Source organism: Sceloporus undulatus, chromosome 3, assembly GCF_019175285.1.
Source record: "Sceloporus undulatus isolate JIND9_A2432 ecotype Alabama chromosome 3, SceUnd_v1.1, whole genome shotgun sequence".
Lineage (NCBI taxonomy): Eukaryota > Metazoa > Chordata > Lepidosauria > Squamata > Phrynosomatidae > Sceloporus > Sceloporus undulatus.
In genome coordinates, this window is record NC_056524.1 from 185,351,776 (window position 1) to 185,377,303 (window position 25,528).

Consider the following 25,528-nt stretch of genomic DNA (forward strand, 5'->3'; position numbering starts at 1 on the left):
CCAATTCAATAGGGGCATACAGACCTGCTGTTCTAGAAACCTAAGCCTAAAGGAAATTAGGTGCTATTTCCATAGCTCTTTGAATATTTTCCAATATATTTATTCACACTACAATGACTACTATTTCTATAGTCAGGCTTACTACCACTAGTTTTCTGCTTCCTCTTCTTCTCCCTAGTAGTGCCATCTTTTCACTTTCCTCCATTGATCCTGTGGCTAGCAACAGCCCATCTTTGCTACCAAGTTGGAAGGAACTAAAGAAACCACTGAGTCCAACACCTAACCCTATTCACAGCACAGGATTATATTCAGCTCCCCTCTTTGGGCTTCAACTCAGTGAGATCATAGTGTGAACATAGCAACTTGGGGTGTATATACATTGTAGAAATAATGGAGTTTGACATCACTTTAAGTGTTGTAGTTTCATCCTATGGAATCCTGGAATTTGTAGTTTTACAAGGTCTTTCTTGGCAAAGAATGCTGGTGCCTTACAAAACTACAAACCCCAAGATGAAGCCGTGTCAGTTAAAATGGTGTCAAATTGCATTATTTCTATGGTATAGATGCACTGTTAGACACCAGGCAAGCGGATTTTTTTCCCTCCTCACCTTGACTTTGGGTGATAACACCCTTGCCAAAAAGGCAGTGATGTATTCAAGTCTTTTACTCCAAATCTCAAGTCGAATCTCAAGTCTGTAACTTCAAGTATCAAGTCAAGTCTGGACTTTTTGTGGGAGGTGGGGCAAAAAACTCCTTAAACTTAGCAGAAAAAGGCTTTGCGGTTTTTACCAGAGTATCCATAGATAATTCTGGCCCAGACTATTTTAGTTCCCTTTCTAGAAAAACTGACTGGGGTCAGAAAATACAGAGAAAAAAACCCAAAGAAATAAAACACAAGCATATCTTTAAACCCATTACTGTCCTCCTTCTTTTCTGAATAGAAACAGCTAGATAACTACTTTAACTGAAAACAGTCTCATCTGGTATTCTTGGCAGTGCTTGTAAAGCTGCAAAGAAATCAGGGGTAATGCTTAGATACACACTCAAGTGATTTATTGAGCATATAAACAGGCCTTGTCTGACATTTACAGTCTATTTAGAAGCTACAGTATGGAATATGTTCTTTAGAAATTTATATTGTAAATAATGCTTAGAATTCAGGATTCACTCAGGTTGAAAATGGCCATGTGAATAATTTATACAAGCAGTTTGCATTGGTTGTAGAAACACTGCATTTTATTAAAATGCTGTATTATATTATTCTTTATTTATTTTATTCTTTGTTCTGTATTCTTTATTTATTTCATTTTATTCAAATAATGATATTCTACTTTTCAGTTCAAAGAGTCCATGAAATGGATAACACTTATCTTTTTATACAGTAATTAAATAATTAAAGCAACAAGAGAATTGGATACCAATGGCCACAGTAAACAAATAAATAAATAGAAATCGATCACCTAATATATGATGCAGTTTGACACCACGTTAACTGCCTTGGCTCCATCCTACAGAATCCTAGGATTTGTAGTTTTGTGAGGTGCCAGCACACTTTGATAGAGAAGGCTAAATACCTTGTAAAACTACAAATCCCAGGATTTCATAGTATGGAACTACAGCACGTAAAGTGGTGTCAACCTGCATTATTGCTACAGTGTATATGTGTCCTGGGTACTAGAGCAAATTAGGCTTGAGCTCTCCCTAGAAGCCAAGATAAATAAACTGAAGCTGTTATACTTGGGAATTGTGACTCAATGGAAAAGACAATAATGCTCTGTACAGTAAAAGGCAATAGCAAAAGAGGAAGACCGCATTACAGGTGGATTGATTCAATCAAGGAGGGACCTTATCGCACTCAGAATTTTAAATGTTCTGGGGACTGGAGGAGGACGCTCGTGTGCGCGCACGTTCAGCAGAAAACGGAGTTTACCGCACACGAAGACGTCCTCCAAGAGGCCCCGTTCCGTCCCCAGCGCGCACCCGTTTGCGTCCAGTCCTGATGGGCGCCATTTTTTGCTGAGGGAAGGTAATCTGTCAGGCAAAAATCACGCCCGTCAGGACTGGATGCGAACGGGTGCGCGCCGGGGACGGAACGGGGCCTCTTGGAGGACGTCTTCGTGTGCGGTAAACTCCGTTTTCTGCTGAACGCACGCGCACATGCGTGTCCTCCTCCAGTCCCCAGAACGTTTAAAATTCTGAGTGCGATAAGGTCTGAGGTCATGGCCCTGAGTTTGCAAACTCTGAGCAGGGCAGCTGATAACCTTTACTCTTAGACCTCTTTCATTTGTAGAGTCTGCCATAAATCAAGGTGGACTTCACGGTAAGTAACAACAACTGAAGAAGTATTTTTTCTATTCTGTTGATGTGTAATAGGCCACCCAAGGCAGCTATACTTTCCCAGTCACCATTTCTGCATGTCATTATTCTTCACGCAAAGCAAAGTGTTGACAAAATATAATTTGTCTTCAGGTTTGGTAGATTATTCTAAAAAGCAAATGCATGCTTCAGGCTGTCACCCACACAGTAACTACATTTAATTTAATTTCAGAATTAAGGCCTAGATTGTTTTTTATATAAATTTGCCAAGTCAGTCACTTTAATGTTTACCCTAAATGGATTTATTCCATTCTCCCTGAATCTTGGCAGTTTTGCTTCTCAGTGTATGGTACATGCTGACAATACAGCTGCTTTGACCTCCATAGGGGACCAATTAGAGCAGCCTCTAAATAATTCATCAAAACTCACATTTGAAGAAAGAAATGGATCTAATGCAACCTTCAGGCTTTATTCCTCAAAAGTCATATTAAGAGAGAGATAGGTAATGTTTACTGCATCTTTTTTGTGATCAGATTCTCAGCTTACACATCCAGGACTACGTCCTATTGCAAAAGGGAACATAATATATTGATATATAATATAATACTGTAGGGACACACCTTGTGTCTTTCAAAATTGGTTCTATACAAAGAAATTTATAAATCATATTTTTAATGAAATGTCCTATTGCAAAACAAAAATATTAATATCTAATATAGTGTTATTTGGATATACCTTGCACCTTTGAAAAGTGGGCCTGTTTAATAAAATGTATAAATCATATTGTGATAAAATATACTGAACCATATGGTGGTTTGTTTTCAGGACAGAAAGGGAGCAAAGAAACATGGTAGCACATTCCATCTCATTCACAACATTGCAGTGGGCATATTTTGGAAACAACCAGTGAAGAGGTGACACTCCTTTTGAGTAATGAGTGGGGGAGATGCACACCTTACTCTTTTCTTGCTGGAGCTCTATCTGAATGTCTGTGAGTTTTGCCCTGAGCTCTTCATTAGCAGCTTGCAAGGCAGCTAAGGCATCCGGTCTTTCTCCTTTAGCTCGAAAGCTGGCACCCTTCTTTGACATTGTGAGTCGACGTGATGAGAGGGGTAAAATCCCAAGCAGAGAACCTTTTGTTCTCGTCTATTCCTTGGTTCTGTCCCACGACATTTTCTCACTTTCCTGTATAAAGAGAAATAACCATTATGGTGAGTTCCAGTGGGCCCATAATTAGCTCTACAAGAATAAAGCATGGTTAAATTGAAATGGTTTGATGTTATAAAAAGGAACACTCCAGCAAACCCTCTTTGAAGGCGAAGACATCATGTGCTTACTTGTTCAGTGATCAGCAGAATTTGAAAATGCTAGGTCTTCTGTGGAAGTAACTCTGCAGTTCCAAAAAGACAAAGTTGGGGATGCTGCTACTGGTAATGTTTGAGGGTGCAGAATGTTTGCAAGATGTTGTTTGGTAAAGGTATTTCTTTAGGATGAATCTCTGCATACACTATCAATTACCTCTTTTTGAGGTAAGTAATTTTTGGCAGAGTCTATATAGTATAACCTAGAAGTTTATCGCACCCGTTTTCCCCCCGTTATGGGCACGGGAAAGGGATATTCGTGGGCACGTGCAACTGAGGAAAAAACGGATTTTATCGCACACCAAAGTGTCCTCAAAAAGACGGGTTTTCTGTCAGACAAAAATGGCGCTCCTCAGCACTGAACGGGGATGGCGGCCTGGAATGGGGCCTTTTTGAGGATGCTTTGGTGTGCGATAAAATCAATTTTTTCTCAGTCATGCGTGCCCACGAGCATTCCCTTCCCATGCCCATAACTGGGTGGGGGTGGGGGGGAACAGGTGCGATAAACTTCCTAGTTTTATAGAATGAGTTATAAATAACACAACTTACTGTTTGGAGATAATAGGGCACAACAAAGTTTCATTTTGAAAGTAATGTTACAATGGGAATGAAGTTAGTTTATTGGTTTAATTAATTAACATGTTACAGTGTTTCAAAAGTAATGACTTGTTACGAATTATTTTTTGGTACTGACATTTTAGAGGCATTTGTAGAGGCATTTTTTCTAATCTTTGGGCCATTCTTTTTCCAGTAATTTTTAAAAAAAGCTAAAAGATAGTAACCAAAAACTAATGAACATGACACTTTTTGAGCACTGCAATGAGCAACAACAAATTGATTTTTAAACACAAATTTGATTTTTTTCAAATTCCAAGCACAAGTCACAAGGAATGAAAATAAATTTAGTGTTCTTCTGCTGCTATATTTTTGATAATTAACAAAACTTCCTCCAGATGGGGTGGTTTTCATGTGACCCTGCAGATGCTACTGAATAACAGTGGACAGATAGTAGTCTTCATATATTAGCATGAGACTTTTTGGTGGTACATGGTTGTGGTGCTATTCATTCTTCACCACTGGCTATGCAGGCTAGGGCTAACAGCAGTCCAACAAGAATGGGAGAGCCACATGATTCCTACATCTCCTGCAAAATCTCAGTTGTGATTGGAACTCAGAATTATTCCAGAATGCATGTGTGTGAGAGAGTGAGTGAGCAAAGGTGAGTGAACAAAAGTTTGTGTATGTGAATCTATCTGCTCTGTCAGTTTATATACTGTATATACTCATGTATATGTCTAGAAATTTAGGTCAAAAATTGACCCCAAAAAACTGACTCGACTTATCCATGGGTCAATGTAAGAGCTGTGTCTTAACTCTTATTTAAAAGAAGGAACCATCTCCTGATGAAAAGCAAGAGTATAATATGTGAAGCACTGACCCCCTCTATTATTTCATCCATCTAACCTTAAGAGTAAGCAAAAAGAGTTATGTCTGCTGGAATTTTATAAGTTCTGTGACATTGTTTTGCTTTACTTCATCCGTTAGATCATTTGCTATATGCCCCTAAATTTTACCCTGAACTTATCCACGGGTCATAGCAAAATCCATAATTTTGGCCCCAAAACTTGCCCTCGACTTATACATGAGGTTGACTTATAGTTAAGTATATAGTAATCTTTCTATTCTTTCGGTCTCTCTCTCTCTCTCTCTCACACACACACACAAACACACTATAAAGTACTACTGATTACGGTAGTTTAAATACTTTAATTTTATGCATGGGAGAGATAATGAAGCGTGGAAACAGTAATCATCCAGTGTAGTTCCTATTGATTCCAACTGGAAGCTTAAACTTTCTAGTAGACTAATATCTGTGGCCATAAATATCTCTAAACCACTATGAGCCTTCAGCTTGCATGTCTTTTTCTTCAGCCACCTCTAGACTGTGGAATGAGCTGTCAGAAGAGATTCAGCAGTTGAATATGCTGTCTGAATTTAAAACAGCCTTAAAAACCAGTCTCCTGGCAGGCCTATCCAGATGATTTTGAAATTATGAATTTTAAACTATGCACTGGTTGTTTTGGTCTTGTATGTTCTTTTAAACTGATGTCCTCTGTTTTAAATGATGCCCTGTGTTTTTAACTAAGGCTATTTATTTTATGTATTTTAATCTGTTGCAGTTCTCCACTTTGATTCATGGGGAGAGGCGGTTAAGAAATAACAACAACAACAACAACAACAACAATCACTATCACCATCCTTCCCCATCTCCTTTGGCACTTCTTCAAGGAGTAGTTCAGAAGCTTTTGCTTCCATTTTAGACTATTCTGCCATGATAATATTCAAACCTTGCCAAATTGTGGTTAATTTTAACTACAGCTGGTTGAAGCAACCAAACTTCAAAAATGGTGGCTTCTTTAAAGAAATGAAAGCTAAGATAAACTATACATTATGTTATAATTCTATAATTATTATAACAATCAAAATTAACAAAAGAGATACAACAAAGGAACAGCAAACATAAATACAAATTAAACATATACAAATATTGACAACAATTACAACAACTACTAAAGCAACAATTACAACCAGCAGCTGGGAAATAGGAAGTCCATATTTGTAGGTTTAGGATATAATATGAAACTGTGGTCAATGATAATTTGAAACATAAATGGATGCCACCTTGGATCTCATCTGGGAGAAACATGGGGGTATAAATTAAACAAACAACAAAATGTTTACAACGTCTGCCTCACAGCTAGACTGAAGGTCAACAATGAAGATTCTTCACAGCCGCACAAAAGGAACACATGAATTTGAGGTTCACTTAATCGTGTAACTCTAAATTGTGGCTTATTGTTAGATATCTGTGTACAGTGGTGCCTCGGGTTACGAAATTAATTCGTAACGCGGCCGCTTTCGTAACCCGAAAAGCCTTCGTAAGCCGAATTGCCATAGGCGCTAATGGGGAAAAGCCGCGATTCCGTGCGAAAAAGCCGAAAAAAGCACCAAAAGTTTTTTCGTAACCCGAAAAAACATTCGTAACCCGAAACAATAATTCCCTATGGGATTTTTTCGTATCCCGAAAATTTCGTAACCTGGGTATTTCGTATCCCGAGGTACCACTGTAATCTGTTTCATTATAATATGTATAACTGCTGTCACAATTCATCCAGACTATAATTATAATGTGCGTGAAAAAAAATTAAATGGTACAATTTAATTTGAAAAAATGCTGATTTAAAGAATTATGTCCTAGACCTAGACTCTGCAAGACTATGGCCTGAAACAGATGGGCCAAAAAAAAACCAAAAAAACAAAAAAACCACCTTCCGTGCAGTTTGGGGACATGGCGATTAGATGACGCACGCCCCCAAACTGCCCTGAAGGCACCTCGGGGTTGGCCCAAAAAGGAGTGGGCCACGGCATGTGGTCATCATGGCTCTGGGGTGATTGAGCTGGGAGCGGCTTCTGGCCACTCCCTCCTGCCTGTCTGTTTCACCCCTATATCTCCTATATGAGCCTGCTCCAAGATTAAGATCCTTGGGGGAAGGCTTACCCTTGTTCCCACATCACCTTCCCAGGTATGTTTGGTGAGGGCATGGAGCAGCAACTTCTTGGTGCTGTTCTCAGCTGTGGAACTCTGCCCAGGAGATTAGCCTGGCTCCCTCTCTGCTCTTCTTCCTTCAGCAGTTAAAGACCTTTTTATTTGGAGAAGCATTTGGTGACTAGCTATATGGAAAGGTCTTTAATGGTGTGAGTGTGTGTGTGCTGCATTTGTATTGTTCTTGTCATATTTTAAAATGTTATTACAGTTGGCGCTCTGTATTCATGGATTCCCCATCCATGGATTCAGTCATTCATGGCTTGAATATATATATATATATATATATATATATATATATATATATATTAAAAATCCAAAAATCTAACTTTGATTTTACCATTTTACCACAATGGGCACCCATTTTACTATGCCATTGTATATAATGGGATATCACAGATTTCAGTGTCCATTGGGGGTGTGTGTGTTTCCATAGACCCATAAAGGCTCCACACCCCAGTGGATACTAAGGGCCTCACTATACATTGCTTTAAAATACTGATGTTTTAACATGGTGATTTATTTAATTGTTTTTAACATTTTTATTATTAGGCTTTGATTCATGTATCTTGTTTCAGTTTATATTGTCAGATACCTTGGTCCCATTCAGAAAAAAATGCGGGATATTAAATTTAAAAAACAAGCAAAAAATAAGAATATTCTATTTTTTCAACCAGATACAGCTGAGAAGTCCCTTTGGGTTCTTTATGCTTTTGTACAATTAAATGAATAATAAAAACATGTCAACATGTATGTATGCTAGTTCAAGATGGCCCAGATTCCTTTTGTATTTGAAAACACTGCCTATTCATTAATAATCTGAGATATGTCTAGAGATTAAGTGCTGTATTGGCTTAAAAGTCTTATCCTTTCTACTTTAAAGGGCTTAGTTGTTGACCAACCATGAAATAATGAGTCCAGACAAAGTATTTGTTGTAAATAAATTGGAAGAAAATATGCATTCTGGTGCAATTGCATATGAGGTCCCCTTGGTTCAGGGATACTCCTGATCAGTAAACACATATGAATTCTTGTTCTCTGGTTCAGAGATCATGTGTTTAACCCTTAATCACAGCAAGATATGAGGCTTTCAAGACACAGCATTCATTGTAATCCAGAGAATTTTACTTAGAAAATATTCTACTCATCTTTTAATGAGACTGATAAAGGCCCCAGTATTTCTGCTGATGAAATCTCTTGGCTATGCACTGATCAAAATTCACTGTCATTGCCAGTAACAGGTGGCAACATGTATTAAGACTATTGTGTCAAATGCTCTTCACATTTCTAGTACAGTCCATGAATAATATTTTTTTACTTGGTACTTCCATCATTTTAAATCCCTAGTTAAGAATTAGGTTTAAGAATAGACATTTTCTGAAAGAAGACAGTGAGAGGGTACTGAGAAAGCCTCATCAAATCATTCCAAAGTGGACTGCAGAGCTCCTTGATGCCATAACCACCAATTCTTTCAAATAGCTATCTGTCCTTTGGATTGATAACTGTGGTTGCTTCTGGACTGCAGAAACAACCTAGTTTGAAACCACTTTAACTGCTACAGCTCAATACTATGGGCTTCTGAGAATTATAGTTTTGCGAGACATTTAAGGCTTCTCTGTCAAATTGCTCTGGTACAACTACAAACTGGAATTCCATACCATCAAGTGATGTCAAACTGGATTATTTCTATAGTACAGATGCAAATGACTTGCTTGGTTACAAACTCTCCATTCTCTATTCACTGGTAGACTATGGCGGGTTACAAACGGCCCTCAAGGGGCCGTTTTCTCGCCGCCGCCATTCGCTGCGTAGGGAAGCCCCAGCTGCCAGACTGCGAGGCTTCCCTGCGCAGCAAAAAATCCGCTCCTTTTTGGAATGCGGAAGTGGCGCCGGCGGGGGTGGAGTGCGTCCTCGCGACGTCACTTCCCGCGCGACACGTTTGGATGCACAGCGTCCAGTACGTCAACATGGCGCGCCCATGTGGATGGGCACTGCAAAAAAGTACGGCGCTCCGTGCGTACTGGGACAAAGGACTGTCAGGAAGGTAAGAACCTTCCTAACCCTAATACGGCCCTTCCTAACCCTAGTACGCGCGGAGCGCGTACTTTATGGCGGTTTGTAACCCGCCATAAATGATAGATTAAGCAAATGGAGAACTAAGTGGTTGTATAAATGCTTCATGATAATTCAAATCCTTATTCCCCCAACATACACAGCAATATGTTTCCATCTTGCCACTGGCTACTTTTTCACCCCTTCAGGAGTAGCACTATAAAATATCTGACCACCTGGACATGCAGTGAAGAAAGTATATGCTAGCATCTCTAAACACCAACTTTATCCCCACACACATCTCCGCCCAGTTCTCAGAATTGTGTGAACATGTGCAACACTAGTAGCTGAACTGGCTATTCGCTGTCCACAAATCTGTGTTGAGTCTCCCTTACCTGAAATTTGTGAGACAAGAAGTGTTTTGGATTTTGGATTTTTTGGATTTTGCAATATTTCTATATACATCATGAGGTATCTTGGAGATGGAACCCAAGTCTAAACACACAATTCATTTATGTTTCATATATACCTTATAAACATAGCCTGAAGGTAATTTTATATGTAATATTTTCAATAATTTTGTGTATTAAACAAAGTTTGTGTGTACTGTACACTGAACTATCAGAAAGCAAAGACATCACTATCTCAGCCGCCCATATGGACAATTTTGTATTTCGGACTTCCAGATAAGTTATACTCAGCTTGTACTTGATTTCTCACCATTTGATCATAGGCTAAATTGATTTATGTCATTGCTAGATATGACAATGATTTACACTGTTTAAATTGACAAGGAAGAAAAGAATTGAAACCATTAATTTAAATTAACTTTCCATTTCCTCCTCTCCTCAAACATGTGAACATATTAACTGGTTGCTCAGACAATTAAAATAGATTGGTGTGTATCTAAAGAGTGCCTTTATACTGCCAAAGAAAATAATCCCAGACCTCTTGTGATGCAACCCACATGCCCTTTTCAGCATAACATTTGTAAGTTACATTAACATTATAATGCACAAAACAGTAGACATTCACTGTGATGATGAGACACTTATATAACAGTGATGTATTCAAGCCTTTAACTCCAAATCTCAAGTCAAGTCTTAAATCTCTACCTTCAAGTCACAAGTCGAGTCTCAAGTCTTGCAAGATACTTTCAAGTCAAGGCTCAAATTGAGTCTCAGGCGGGTTACAAACCGCCAAAAAATACGTATTGAATACGTATTAGGGTTAGGAAGGGGCGGTGCTTCCGCACCCCCAACCCTAATACGTAGTCAATGCGTACAGAGTGGCGGGCCCTTTCTACATGGGCGCCGCCATCTTTGCGATCGGACGCTTAGCGTCCAGACGTGTCGCGCCGCGGCTGACGTAGCGAGCGCGCCCTGGCGCTCGCTACGTCGCAAACGCGACGCAAAAAGAAGGCTCCATTTTGGAGCTTCTTTTTCGGTCGCGCGCGGGAGTCGGGCCGTCTGAAGGCTCCGGCTCCCCGTGGACCTTCTGGCGGGCGGCGCAGAGCGCCACAAAGCGGCGGTCTGTACCCGCCTCAGTCGTGAAACAACTTTAACAGTATCAAAAGGAAGTGGGGAGGTTTCTTGGATGAGAACAGTACATGTGTGAGGCAATAGGCTTGAGACAAGCTTGAGGTCTGCTCAGCAGCTTGTACCTGCTGCATACAGAGGAACCTTCTAAAGCTTTTCAAAGAGTTAGAAGGACCCTGCTGCCTCAAGCCCATTGCCTAATGCATTTGCTAGTCTCCTCCAAAAAATGTGTGTAGGGAACTCGTGTGTGGGCAGCTCAAAGTGAATGATGCCAGTAGAGTCAGGACACCATTTATTGCTGGTTCCAAGTCAAAAAATATATATGGCGCAAGTAGAGTCAGGGCATCATTTATTGCTGAGTTGGTTCCAAGAAAGTCACTGAAGTGACTTGAGTCCAGTCAACTGGCTCAAGTTTACATCACTGTTATACTATGGTTTTGATTGCAGGTCTAGCTCACCACCTGGCATTTTTGGGCAGCCCCGAATTGATGGATGGGGGGTCCACCAAGGGCATTTTGCCAGGGCCCTCTCAGTTCTCTGCCTCCTGCTTTCATCACAATTCCCTCCAGGGAACCCTTTTTAACATTTTTCCTTAGGGCCATTAGTATGGAGTTGCTATTCAGTTCTCTTTTCCATCTATGTGTCCCGCAGAGGCTGGGACTCTTGAATCTGGAAATGGTTTGAACAAGTTGCGAAGATGGGGACGAGATAATGATTGCCGTATTTACTCATGGTGGTAGACTTCAACGATTAGCTGTGTTACTGTAGATCGTATGTAGAGAGACTCTTGTAGCACTTTTGAGCTAACTGAATAAAGATTGGTGCATGGCTTCGTAAACTTCAATCTCTCCTCAGGCTTTGATCTTTTGTTACTGCCCAGTTTTCCTTCAACTTATTCACAGGCCTTCAGGTGATAGGTTCCCCGGTTTTGGGTGGTGGATCTGTCACCCGGTCCTGGGGGTCCCCGCTCCCCTGGGCCGCCGTGCGCAGCTTGGGGTGCTCTTGATTCGTCGCTCCAGCTGACTTCTCGGTGGACGACGGTCAGGGAGTGTTTATCAGCTTCGGCTGATACGCCAGCTGCGCCCCTACCTGGACCGTCAGGACCTTGAATCTGTTGTACATGCTTTGGTAACCTCTCGATTGGATTTCTGCAATGCGCTCTACATGGGGCAACCCTTGTACCAAACCTGGAAGCTGCAATTGGTGCAGAAATGGCGCTAGACTGGTCGCTGGCAGTTCCAGGTCGGACCATATAACACCTATTTTAAAAACCTTCACTGGCTGCCTATTTGCTTCCACGTCACTAAACAAGGTGTTGGTTTTGACCTATAAGCCCTGAAATGGCTTGGGCCCAGGGACTTGGAGGACCGCCTCTCCCCCATATAATCTGCCCCGCACACTCACGAACATCCGGGACCAAAGTTGGAGGTCCCTAGATCAAACCTTGCACGGACCTCACAGAGGGCTTTTGCCATTGCTGCCCCTTCACTTTGGACAAGCTCCCTGTAGAGCTTCGCTCCACCACCTCACTAGTTATTTTTAAGAAAAACCTGAAAACGTATCTATTTCGGTTGGCCTTCCCACCTTAGTAGATTGTCTGTTTATTTCTCCTGCCCTTCTTTTTTTCCTTCGACCCCAGACCGTTGTAAATATTTTTCTCCTTCTCTTTGCCCTTGACATGTGTATTTTTATTGATTTCCTGTTCCTGTTTTTGTAGTAATGTTTTAACTTTTACATTGAATTTTTATCCTGTACTGTAATGTTTTTAAATTTTGTAAGCCGCCTTGATCATATTTTGGAAAGGCGGGGTAAAAATAAAATTTATTATTTATTATTATTATTATATCAAAATCCATAAATTTTGCTCCAAAACCTGACCTCAACTTATACATGAGGTCGACTTGTAGTCGAGAATATATGGTAGGCAGGAAACTATCCTGATAATTTACAGTTAGCTTGGGTTGGGTTGCCTTCTACAGTTGGCCCTCAGTCTTTGTGGGGGATCCGTCCAGACCACCACCACCACACCCGTGAAAATGGAGTCGTCGCATTTATTCAAGCCCCATAGGCTTGAATGGAGTGTGTGTCCATGTATGCACACCATTGCAACAGTGGAGATTGTCCCTCCATGTAATTCAAGGTGCAGATCATCCGTCCCCATTAGAAGGGGCAACTATACTTGAAAAATTAAAACCATTGTTTGTAGCCTTTCTTGACTTTGAAATAATAGGCAAGGTCAACAGGCTGCAGTGTTTTCATCAGGTTAGTTTGGAATAGCAGCGGTGTCTCTATCTGGATAAGGCAGATCTTGCTCAATTTATTCACACACTAAGGATATCTGGTGATATGACACTTCTATTGCATGGTTACCAGTATGTGCCAAAGCTGAATTTCAAATGCTGGTTTTAACCTTGAAAGCCTTAAATGTTTTGAGACCATTATAAGGAGGAGTTATCTTCACCTATATCACTCTGGCTGCAGTTTAATATCAGCCACAGTACGCCTTCTTTCTTGCCAACACTTGAGGCATTTAGGCAGGCAAGTATAAAGACAGATAGGATTTTTTACATAGCTGCTCCATAGCTCAGAAATGGATTGCCAATGTGACTCCATCTTTGCAAGTTTTTACAAAAAGCTATAGACACTGTTCTGTTTCATCTGGACCTTCTTTGAGATATTTGTATGTTGGGCTGGTTTTTCAAGCAGTTTACTGCTGCCTGGGCTGGGTGTTTTTTATGTTCATGTTTTCTTCTGATTATTATTTTCTTTCCCCTTCTTATTGGTTGGCATTTTATTAATGGGTTTTTATTACATAGCTGATTTGCAGGGGGTGTCTTTAAAGATGGCCTAAAATATATTAATAAATAAAAAAGAAGAGAGAGAGAGAGGCACTCCTACTAGTTACTTGTACTTGATTCAATTATGCAGAAGCTTATATCAAACGATTTCTTCTTTCTAAGCAAGCTACTATTTACCTGCTTTTTATGGGAACAAATCCCTGTGCTGCAGACGCTATGAGCAAAACAACTAACATGTGACTGATATTATTTCTCATGAACACTAATTACAGTTTCAGCTTTCAATAGGCTGAGTGCCCTCAATTCATAACAACATAAGATGCCAGGAAATGCTGTCTCAGATCGTCTGATTATATCCAGTCACATTCCATAATAGGTCAAAAATGTGCTCCTTCTTTGCTGTTTAACTGCATGCTCCGCTTAAATCCCTTGTTCGCTTTCTTTTTCTTGCAAACAAAAAGAAATCCCAAATTAAAACCCACAGCTCATATATAGGATATATGTCTGTTTGACTTTCTGACATATACAGGAATACCTCAGATAACAAACCCTCCTGATAGTGGCACCACCTTTAATAAAGGCATTTTTATATTTGCAGTTGAGAAACGTTATTTTGTGCACAATTTGGATGTGGTATTTATACAGAAAAGAGTATTTTTATACATGAGAATAGCATTCCATGCAAAAATATATTTCTGAACATAAATGTTGTTTTCTGTGCAAAACAACCACAATCAGGACTTACCCCTGTATAAAAAATAATAATAAATTATAAATATTACAAGCTTTGTAACTATAAATAACTGACTATTATCCATTACAAATAATACTTGCGCCCAGCAATATCATTTTCTTGTTTAAAAAAAAACCCTGCTTCCTGTGCAGAAAATGTTGCTTTTCTGCAAAATAAATAAATAAATAAATAAAATAAAACAAATCAACCCCGCGATTTTAGTAGAGAACTGTGTCAATCCAGAATTCTTCTCATCCAGGTTTCTCAACTCAAGAACAGCAGCATTTTTTACAAACCCCCACATTGTTCAAATATTTCCGATCATTTATCATCTCTGCCTGATTATAAGTTACACTAAGGCCTGTTACAGACTGCCAAAATAAAGCTGCTTCGGGTCTCTGTGGAGGTAGCTGTTAAAGATGCATGCATCCTAAGAATCCGGAAGCTGCACCAAAGCTGCACCCAGTCTTAGAAATGGAGTATGGCTTTGGCGCGACCTCCGGACTCGTAGGACCCATGCATATTTAAATTGCATACCTCCAAAGAGACCCAAGCAGCTTTTAGTTTGGCAGTCGGTAACAGGCCTAAGTAAGCAATAAAGTACCGTACATATCTATACTAAATATCTGTACTTTGTCAGATACTATACATACATTTCTTCTTAATACTATCTTTTACATATGCTTTCATCACAAATCATAACAGTATCTCATTTTTATTTTCCTAATTATCCTTTCCAAATCCCAGCCTTTGTTGCTTTCATCCTCATTCATGCATCATATCACATTGTACCTCCCTCCTCATTCTCTCAGCCAATCTGCAGCCATGTCCTAAACACACACTCATCTCTTGATCCCCAGCCATATTACAAGTGCACACTTAACTGTTGATAATTCCTGGCCAAGCACTACACACACTGGAACTACTTAGTATATAAATGCACTGTAGGAAGATACAGATCCACATTATATGTATTATATCACACATACCCTAACAGTCTTTTACACTCTAATGGCTGCAAAAGAGAATTTATGCAGTACGTTTCCCATACCTTTCATTGATATTTCCTAGAAACATGCTTTTAATTCAGAAGTATTCCTGCAGAATGATTTGTGAATGTAAGTTTCCATTATTATCACTGCATAATTTGACTAATGTTGTCCATGTGGCTAGTTGAACCATCAGGTTGTGCTTCTGATGATTAAAAAGAGTAATGGCTTGCAATGTCGACAAACACAAACAAGACAGAGAAAGCATAATCGGGGGATTTTTGTTGTTGTTGTTGCATGTCCTGCTCCTGAAAAGATTAGTGGCTTTAAAAAATTAGGCTACAGTAAACTAAATCTGAATGTCTGAAGAAAGCTGGTACGTATGAGATTAGTTTTCCTTACAGTATTTGTTTCTGCAGTATGTGATGGCTTATCTCTTAAACTGAGCTTCCATTAAGATAGAGATTCAGGGAGAAGGCAAAAGTTAGCATCATCATACTAGCATTTCTATATGAAGGGTGCAGGGGGCCACAGACTCTTGTCCCATCACTAAATTCTCCATAGGATCCACTGGAAGCCCTAAACAATTAGAATTATCATGTGGAATAATAGCCCATGCCGATGCATCAATACGACTATGCTGCCAGAACAAGTTAGAATATAATTGTGTGTGTTTGTGTGTGTATGTATATATATAATATTTATTCTTTATTAGTTTTATTGTTGTTAAGCACTTCACTCTGCCTTTCAGCTGAAAAAGAACCCAAAGCAGTTTATATGAGATCAAAAACAAATACATCCCTGCTCACAAGCTTATATAGTGCACCCTTACCTTACACGGGAGATCCATTCCAGACCACCACCACCACCCACACACACACACATAATGCAAATCCCACGTATGATGAAGTCCCATTCATTTGAATGGGGTGCATCGCTGTGGTGTGCGGTGCTCCGCACACTGCAGGCACATACTCCATTCACCATATTAGGGCTCACAATCCGCGTAACCTCAAATCCTCATATGGTGAGCCCGCATATGGTGTGGGCGCACTGTAATCTAACAGACACAATAAAAGGAGGAAGAGGATAGGAAAATATGTTTTTTTCCCAGTGGAAACTTTTGATGGCTCACTTTTTACTTGTACCCCTCTCTTAAACACAATATGATCCTCGCAACAACAGTGGGAAGCTGAAAGGAGTGGCTTAGATAGTGGCACATAGTGAGCTTACAATAGAGGATGTTTAGAAGTCAGATTTCAACACATTAGCCATACTTCTAAAAACAGAAAGGAGAGGCCACGGGTGTGTTTTTTTTAAAGAATTTATGCTTTTAAAATTTTCTTTAAAAACATCAAATCTTACCAAATTTTCGCTTTAACTACACGAAACTATGAGCAAGTAAATACATTTTGGCTGTGCATATGATATTGTAATTTAATGGTATAATTTTAATTTTGCTAGCTTCTTTATGCCATGATTACTGTCATTATATTCAGTGATATACAGGAATTACAATTTATGAGTAACTTTAGTGCAAAAACATTACTAAGAATTTTGTATGGTGTGACATGGGAGTAGGCCAGTGGAGGGAGGTGACACCAGGAGTTGCCACATCAGGCGATGCTAACCCTAGTGATACCACTGCATGCCATCATGAGGGTCATCTCATTATTTCTAGAATTTCCTTTCTTCTTCCAATCTAGAGCAAATTTTTGGATGGATTATCCTGTGAGTAATCTGGGGTATGTTAAAATATTGGCTTGCAAACTGAATTTATGTCATATAGTAGGAGGTTTAGCCATTGTCTGTGGGGAATAAATAACACCCTAGACTATGCAGTTACAAACATCATTTAGGAATTACTAAACTTGAGTCTCTGGCTGTTGTTGGAGTTCACCTACTAGAAACCCCAGCCAGTCACTGGTCAGGATTCTGGGAGCTGTAGTCCAACAGTGTTGGGAATGTAAGGCTGGGAATCCTGTGATTTAGATCTACTGAATTTTAAGCAAATAAGTGAATACAGAACATATTACAGCATTTGGAAATTCCCACTGTACCTGAGATTGTCAGAACTGGACAATATACAAATGGAAATTCGAGCAAATTATTCTCCATCAAAGAAAGGGAAAAAAGCAGATTTCAGTTTCTTCCAGTTCATACCAGCAGGCACAATTACATTGACAAAGATGGCACAGCTAAGAGGGTGTTATTGAGCTTAGAAACATGTTAACTATATAATGAGATTTTCCAGTAAAGAAATCGGCTTCTCCTAACATTGACAAAGCAACATGCCTGGCTAGCAAGATGAAAACCCTGAATAAGATTAACATGGAACTCCAATTAAGCCTCTCAGAAAAGACAAAAATGTAATAAGAATATGTGAATATCATCATTAACAATGTGTAGAGATTAGGATGATTTATATAATATAATATATTAAGAATTTTATCAGACTCTATACATTTGACTTTTGGTTTTTTTTTAAAAAAAATCAGTTAATGGCAAAACAGATTATAAAGTCATGTGGTCCTGAGGCTCAAAATATATCACTCAATAGAAATATCGTGAGCACGTGCTTTCAAGTCACTGGTTGACTTATATCAATCCCATTAATTTCATAGCATTTTCTTAGGTGAGAAATACTCAGATATAGTTTTGCTAGTTCCTTCCTCTGAAATATAACCTGCAGCACCTGGCATTTGTTGGTGGTCTCTCATCCAAGTACTAAAACCAAGGCTGACCCTGCTTAGCTTCCAAGGTTAAATGGGATCTCGTACCTTTAGGTTATTTAAACCTATTAAGCAAAGTTATTGTTATTTCAGGAGATGTGCATAAGGCACTGCTGCATCTGGGCAGTCAAATCTTGATGATTTAAAAAGAAATACTGATGTCCTCAGCAGACTGAGAAATACTAGTGACTGACAATCCTAAGCAGCTATCTCCAGCTGTACTATTTTTCAGGTGACCTAAACTACACATCTTATCATTTCCAGTACGGATTGACAATGGGCATACTGGCTAAGGTTATAGCTATTTACATCTGAGTAGCCCAAGGGCTTATGAGACTCTTCTCTAACTGGTCAGTTGTTGAGCTGGAGAACTGGGAAAGATAAAAACATTATAAGAGGAAGAAGCAGCGAAGATATAAGCTATTATTTCATGGCTGTTCTTGATTTTCATTCTATGTGATAATGTCAGCATTACTGCAGAGAAATCAGGAAAAGATTACAGTCCCCCCTGTGTTTTCATGGACTTGGAATCCATGTTCCTCGCCCGTTTGGAGGAGGACAAAATGTGGTGCACGCCCATGGGTGCCTTCAGGTGAGCACCGCCATTCAAGCCAATGGGGCTTGAATATTGCCGATTTTTTATTTTTTGCGAAGGAAGTCCAGAATAGATCCCCCACAAAAACCAAGGGGCAACGGTAGTTAATTGAAAGTGATCTTTATTGCTTGGATTTTAGAATGAATATTACTGCAATACAGGTTCATAAATTGCTCTTTAATGTATGACATTGACATGGATGTTATAAGAAATAATCTGTGGCCATGTGGTTTCGTTTATTACTTAAGTATTTTCTACCTTTTGAGTTTTTGCTGCTGGTGGCTACTCATATTTGTATGAGTCAACCAGCTAATTCTATTGTCTCAATCAGATTAAAAGGCCTCTGATGTTGAGGCCAGTGACAGGCTGACCTTACCATTATGCAGAAGGAGATATTCACCTGAGGCAGCTGATTTTAAAAGTCAGCATGTTGTTAGATGTTTAATTTATTATAATTTTAAAATATAGGGAGGGGGAGAAAATTGGAGAGCAGTAAGAAGCTAGCAGCACCTTTGAAACTAATTCATTTTGACATGCATTTTTGTGGATTTCAGTCAAGATTTTCAGATGCATTTTAGAGGTTGTTCCCACTACTGTTTAAAACGGATCTCAATCCAATTTAAACCACCATGGTTCCCACTTAATCTGAATCCCTTCAGGAAAGGGAGGCCATGGTTTTTACCCATTTTTACCCATTTAACCCACGTCAAAAAGACGCTGGTAAAATGGAGTTTTTTGGGGCTGAATCGATTTATTTGGAAATAAATTGATTTAACCCAAGTGGGAACCAGGCAGAATTGAATTGGATTCTAATCTGCCTTGGTTCCCACTGGCAGCAGCTTTCCCAGCCATACCTCCATTCTCTGTCCTCCGTCTTCCATCCTCCTGGCCTGCCTCACTCTTTCCGCCCCAGAGTGTCTCCGTCCTCCCGGTCTGCCTCTCTCCTTCCACCCCAGCTCTCCTCCACACCCGGTATGGCCAGGAAGGAGGAAGGGAGACATGGCAGGGAAGCCGCAGCTATTGCTTCCTACACTAATTCTAGAAACCGGCACAAACATAGTGGGAACCACACTGTTTGCTGAACCGGTTTCAGGAATCGCGCACGCACATGAGCATCCTCCTTCTGTCCCCAGAACGTTTAAAATTGTGTGTGCGATAAGGTCCCAGATCAAGGCAGCGGCGTGTGGTTGCCGATCTGGCTGAAGAAGGGGCAGCTGGAGGCCGCCCCTTCGGGGCTGTTTGCACTGCCCTTGAGGCATCTTTTAATAAAAAAACTTCCAGAAAGGGGAAAATGTGCTTGTAAAACTCAGAAATATCACTAGGCTGTGGTGTGTGTGGACTGCACTGTGTGACAGCCCAGAAGGGGGTGTACACCCAATGAGGCAGTACACTTGGAGGGACTGGCACATCTACTGGGGGAGTGATAAAAAGTGTAGCTTCCCTTTGCAGCTCACACAGCAACCACATCAGATCCTTAATGGGCTCTCCAGAGGCTGCAGTGCCACCCCCCTCAGCAGCACCCACTGCTGGGGGACAGTGTCTTCAGAGTTTGGTGTGGCTGCTCTCCCACAAGCCGTGTGGGACTATGAAAGCCTTTCTAGGTATTCAGTGCCTTCAGGGTCTGGTGCAGCTGCTGGGCAAGCAACCACGCTGGATCCTGAACGGGCACTCTAGAGGGCACAGCACCACCCCCTCAGCATTGGTCAGGGTGGATGAGCAGCCAGGGGAGTGAAATAAAGGGCTGTGGCCAAATTGCAAGGTGCAGGAAGAACTACTGTATGTACTCAACTATAAGTCGACCTCATGCATAAGTTGAGGGCAGATTTTGGGGCCAAAATTATGGATTTTGATATGACCCATAGATAACTTGAGGGTAAAACCTAAGGGCATGCAACACTGGACCTAAAGCATGTAAAATGCACCTAAAGGATGACGCAAAGGAAAACAATGCCAAAGAATTTATAAAATTCCAACAGGCTTAATTGTTTGTGCTCAGACAGATGAGAGAGTAGAGGGGGGTCAGTGCTTCCGTGACAGATTATACTCTTGCTGTTCACCAAGGAATGGTTCCTTTTTTTATAAGAGCTAAAGTACAGTACTAAGTAGACTCAGGTTTTTGGGGTAATTTTTTGACTAAAATTTCTAGACTTATACATGAGTATATACAGTACAGTACAGTTCTCACTACAACTGCCAGATTGCCAAATTCAGGAAGGCAAGATGAGATTTTTTAAAAATAAAGATCAAATTAAATCAGTTTAGATGCTCACCCTGCCCTCAAAAAATTGCAACAAAACATGTGACCTGATTTTCAGAAGTGTCTGGTGCTCTCTCCCTCGGATAACAAGAATAAGCAGAGAAAGAAAGGAAGAGGAAAGTGACATTATTCTGCAGGCAGCTTTCTGAACATAGGCATATAATGTTTATATACAGTGAAATGCATTGTTGGAATCTATGAAAGAGTTGGTGTTTGTTTGTTTTACATCATTGTGTTTTCTCTCCTTTAAGCCTCAGCTTTGTTATATGTGAAGAAAGAGGGTGGTGTTTGCTTGTGCATATCTGTGCTCATAGATGATTAATCAGGGCCATCTGAGCACTGGTGGACATGTGCCAGTATTAAAAGGAGATTGCTCCCTAGTATCACACGAAAGGGACTTGCCATGATACAACTGCAGAAATGTCTTGCTTATACCAAGAGGAGATGTTACATCCACAGCATTTTTTGCAGGGGGCAGGGCATAAAATCAGAGCCTTCATTACTTCACCTAAAACACATAATTATCCATTTCAAACAAAATGAACTCAATTTGCTTCAGCAGACATTGGATGTATTAAAGAAAAATACATATGGCAGTGTCAAGAGAGAAATTCCCTACTTTTCAAAGTGTCTTCTTTCTTTTGCAGCCTTGTGAGTTTTAGAAGCTGTGGTCAGCATACGTTCTCACACTTTAGGTCTAAACCCAATGAATCTTACTTCTGAAGAAATACATTGCCTGCATCTTTCTGTTCATGCACATATTTAAATAGTGTTCCTAAGGCATAGAAAGTGGACCTGCTTACACTGTTTATGGGTCTAGCATATGCGAGTGAAAAGGCACACACACTTTCATTTTACACAGAACTTGTCATAAGGAAGGATGGAAGTCTCTCTTAAAACTATGGCTCAAAACATTTGCTTGGAAGGAAGCTCCACTAAAATACCTTGATCTCCAGGAAGGAGAGAATAAAAAAAAAAAAAAAAAAAACAATGGTTTGGAATCAGACTTTTAATCCAAGGAATGTAAGGGCTTTTTCTATTCAAAGAAAGGATTGTGATTCAGCAGATGATTCCACTGACAGCACAGATTTACCAATTTTTGTTTTTACTGTTCTTCCTGCAGTCACCTCTCTATAAGCACAATTCCAGAAGAGATTTTCAAATACAAATAACACTAGATGTAGATCTCTTTTTACCAGTGACAGTGCCTAGAGAGTAGACCTCGGGATTCAATCCACTATAAGAATATGTGATGCCATACCTTCCAGTATTTTACAGAAGAAAACTGGGACATGTATGGCCAAGCAACATCAGAGTGTAGCCAGAGATGGCAAAGTTTATCAATGAGGAAGATCAGACAAGTGAGGAAAGGCTACAGCAGTTTGCTTTTACCTGAACCTACTAGGAAGGGCAAGATTCTGCCCCTTCCTGACTCGCCTTCATGACTTATTTGAGTACAGCTACTTTTGCACTTTGAACTCAGTCTGGAGCAACTGAAGTAAGCTGAGGACAAAGAAGAAGCTGCTTTAAAAGCAATTGAAAAAGTGGGATGGCAGAGGATTAATCATAACTGTCCCTGCCAAATCAGGACAGCTGTAATATATGTGAGGCTACTTTTTACCTGGATCATCTAACACCGTACTGTTAAAACTGACTGTCAGCAGCTCACCAGGGTTTCAACAGGAGTTTTTCCTGTGTTACCTAAAGATAAGGATTGAACCTGGAATATTTGACACACAAAGCAAACACTGAACTATTTATGTAGCTGGGGGTTTGTCTGAATCATCAGGAAAACAACAGTGAAACTGTTTTCAGCACAGACATATGGAGCTGGGACTGAGCAAGTCTCCACATGGAAAGACAGAGGAACTTTTGCTATAGGCAATGGGAGTGGAGGAGGGCCTTTGGCATCATTACTCACAGGGCTCCATCTGCTTACAGTCTGTAGCAGAAGTGTTATTTCTGTGGAGGGTTCTGGATCACACAGCTTTGTTCTTACAGTGAGGTATCACAATCAATCAAGGATAGGAAGACTTTTACTAAGGTTTTTTTTTTAATGGACAGAGCTGTCCTAGTGCTTACACATAGCTGAACACTAGAGAGATCTTCAAAGGTCATCCATTAGTAGTGCAATTTCCTTCCCCTATTATCTTAATTTCCATTTTACTTTACAGAAATAATAATCAGTCATGCAAGAAAGGGTGCCTAGGCAGCCATCCTTAGCACCCCGTAGGCTATTTAAGTAAAGCAGAAAGCTTATCAGTGATAGGGAATGTACATTACATATATGATAATGCCAATTGCATGGTGTTAAAGATGGTGCATGAATAATGCATTATCATTACCTTGAGTCAAATCCCCCCCGCAACCAGACTTATAAATGGAGATCAATCCCTTTGGGGCAAATCAGTCAAGTTGTGCTACAACCCCATTTTAGTGTTTATAGAATAATCCCACTAAATGACAATAGTATTCTCTCTCTGGGTAATACATTCAAAACAGAGAACAAAATGGAAGAATAACCTTGCAGTGGGAGATGTATTCTATTTGCCCATTTTCACACACACTTACACACACCCTCCTGATCCACACTTATACTATTATAGCATATTCTGTACGTGTGTGTGTGTATCAGAACAGCTCTGAGCAGTATGACAGATTTTTATTTCCTTTCCCCAAAAACATTCTCAGCTTTCAATTGATGAATTAAATAATATAGAAGAGGTTGTTAAGTAAAGGGTGTTGCCTCAGATGCTGCCGCCAAATAACCACAGGAGACCAAGCTGGAGGAAAGGCCACAACTTTATTAATAGCAAAACAATTGGTAGGGTTGGCACAAAGCATGAGATCAGGATCTGCGAAATCAAACAACCCCATGTTTGTCTGATTAGCAAAAGCCTGATCCCCACCAGGCATTGGGATGACCTAGGGGCTAAGGAACACCACTTGACCGCAACTCTGCCATGCATTCACATATTCGCTAAGCCTCTAGTCACCGGGAGGCGTCTCGCGTTATGGCCCCCGCAATGGCCATACGCCTGCCCTATTCGCCCCTGGGTCCCGACTGACTCCCAAACCAGAGCTCCGTAGCCCTGGTACCACACCGTGCAGATCCTGGCCTATGCTGCCAACTCAAAGTTGTGACGAAAACCCACAAACCAAGCGGTGGGTGGGTGGGAGAAGCACTCCGTTGCCTCCTCCCTTCCTACTTGCCTCCGAACCGCTCGGAGCCAAGCGCCAACTGAGGGCCGGAGCCGGCAGCACGGCCTTATATAGGCCCCAGCTCCGCCCCAGGTCACCCGATCCGGGAGACTCCTCCTCCAGGGCAACTGACCAATGAGCTGCCCTGGAGGACCAGAACTCCCAGATCATAGAGCCTGGCCCCAGAGCGTCGCGGGGCGGAAGCAACTCCCCTTCCGCCCCGCGCACCAATAAGGGGCCAGGGCAAGCCCCAGAGGACTCTGGGGCTTGTAGTTTTGTCGCCACTTTCTAGAGGCAAAGCGGCCTGCCTGTCCAGCCACGCGGCCGCTTTTTATGCAACAGGAGGCAGGAATCAATGAACATCTCAGTCTAAATTAATTCCAGGGGCCCATTACATTACAAAATATATTCCACTTTAACTGCCATTGTTTCCTCTGAAATCCCAGAGTTTGTAATTTGGTGATGCATTAGAGCTTTCTGGCTGAGAATTTTAGATGCCTATCTTTAACTGCCAGTTCCGAAATTCCTTAGGAAAGAACTAGGCCAGTTAAGTGGAATAATAGCACTATAATTTTGCATTTTGAATGGGCCCCAGGTATGTCAGGCAAAGTCTGGTACTGTATACTTATCTTTCAATATGTGTGATTCCAAGGTGTAAATTCAGGGTGTGCACTGACCAAAAGATTTCGTTTTAGACTGTGATAAACAAATTGAGATAGCAGCCTGATTCAGTTCCGACTGATTTGGAGCCTATCCATGTTGAACTGCATCTGAATTCAAATATCAGTTGCATTACAAATCCACATCCCTGTACATCCTAATTAACTGGAAATCAACAAATGACTATAACATTTCTATTTATCAGGACAGGGTAAAATCTGGAGATACAGTAGAACTAGAAAGGCACTGTAACTGCTAAATTTCATAAAAATAGGTTCAGAATGGAGTTGTACCTTTAAATGCAATTTAAAAAAAAAAAAAGAACAATCATATATGTGTGTGTATGTGTGTAGTGACAGAATTAGAAAAACTTCTGACTCTACCAGGTTTCAGGAGATGTGTTAGGTGGTTTGTGTAACAGCATCCTTTCAGCTCAAAGATTTCCAATAGGGACATACTTGCCTCTTTTTGTCATACTTTTTATGGCCAATTGTTATGACAATGGGATAGAGGTGACCCCAGTTAAGAAACCTGGAAAATATCAGAAGGATATGTGAACCTTTTTTTTAAAAAAATGGAAAAGTGATGTTTACATTTGGGAGGAGAGAATTTGTGGAAATTTATATGGAAATGGCATAGGTCCTAGAGGTGTCTCTGAGGGAAAACACAGTAAAATATCAGATGAATAGGCT

At 40.4% G+C, this 25,528-nt stretch overlaps 1 protein-coding gene across 21 annotated transcripts in view; it reads right to left on the reverse strand.

The window, feature by feature from the left end:
* JAKMIP3 (Janus kinase and microtubule interacting protein 3) overlaps positions 1–25,528 on the reverse strand; it is a 170,286-nt gene that overhangs the window by 79,895 nt on the left and 64,863 nt on the right. For all 21 annotated transcript variants that reach the window (XM_042459997.1, XM_042460007.1, XM_042460004.1 and 18 more), the window contains one exon: positions 3,271–3,501. In XM_042459997.1, the coding sequence (XP_042315931.1) occupies positions 3,271–3,405 (135 nt within the window). In that variant the 5' untranslated portion in view covers positions 3,406–3,501. The remainder of the gene's footprint in view (positions 1–3,270; positions 3,502–25,528) is intronic.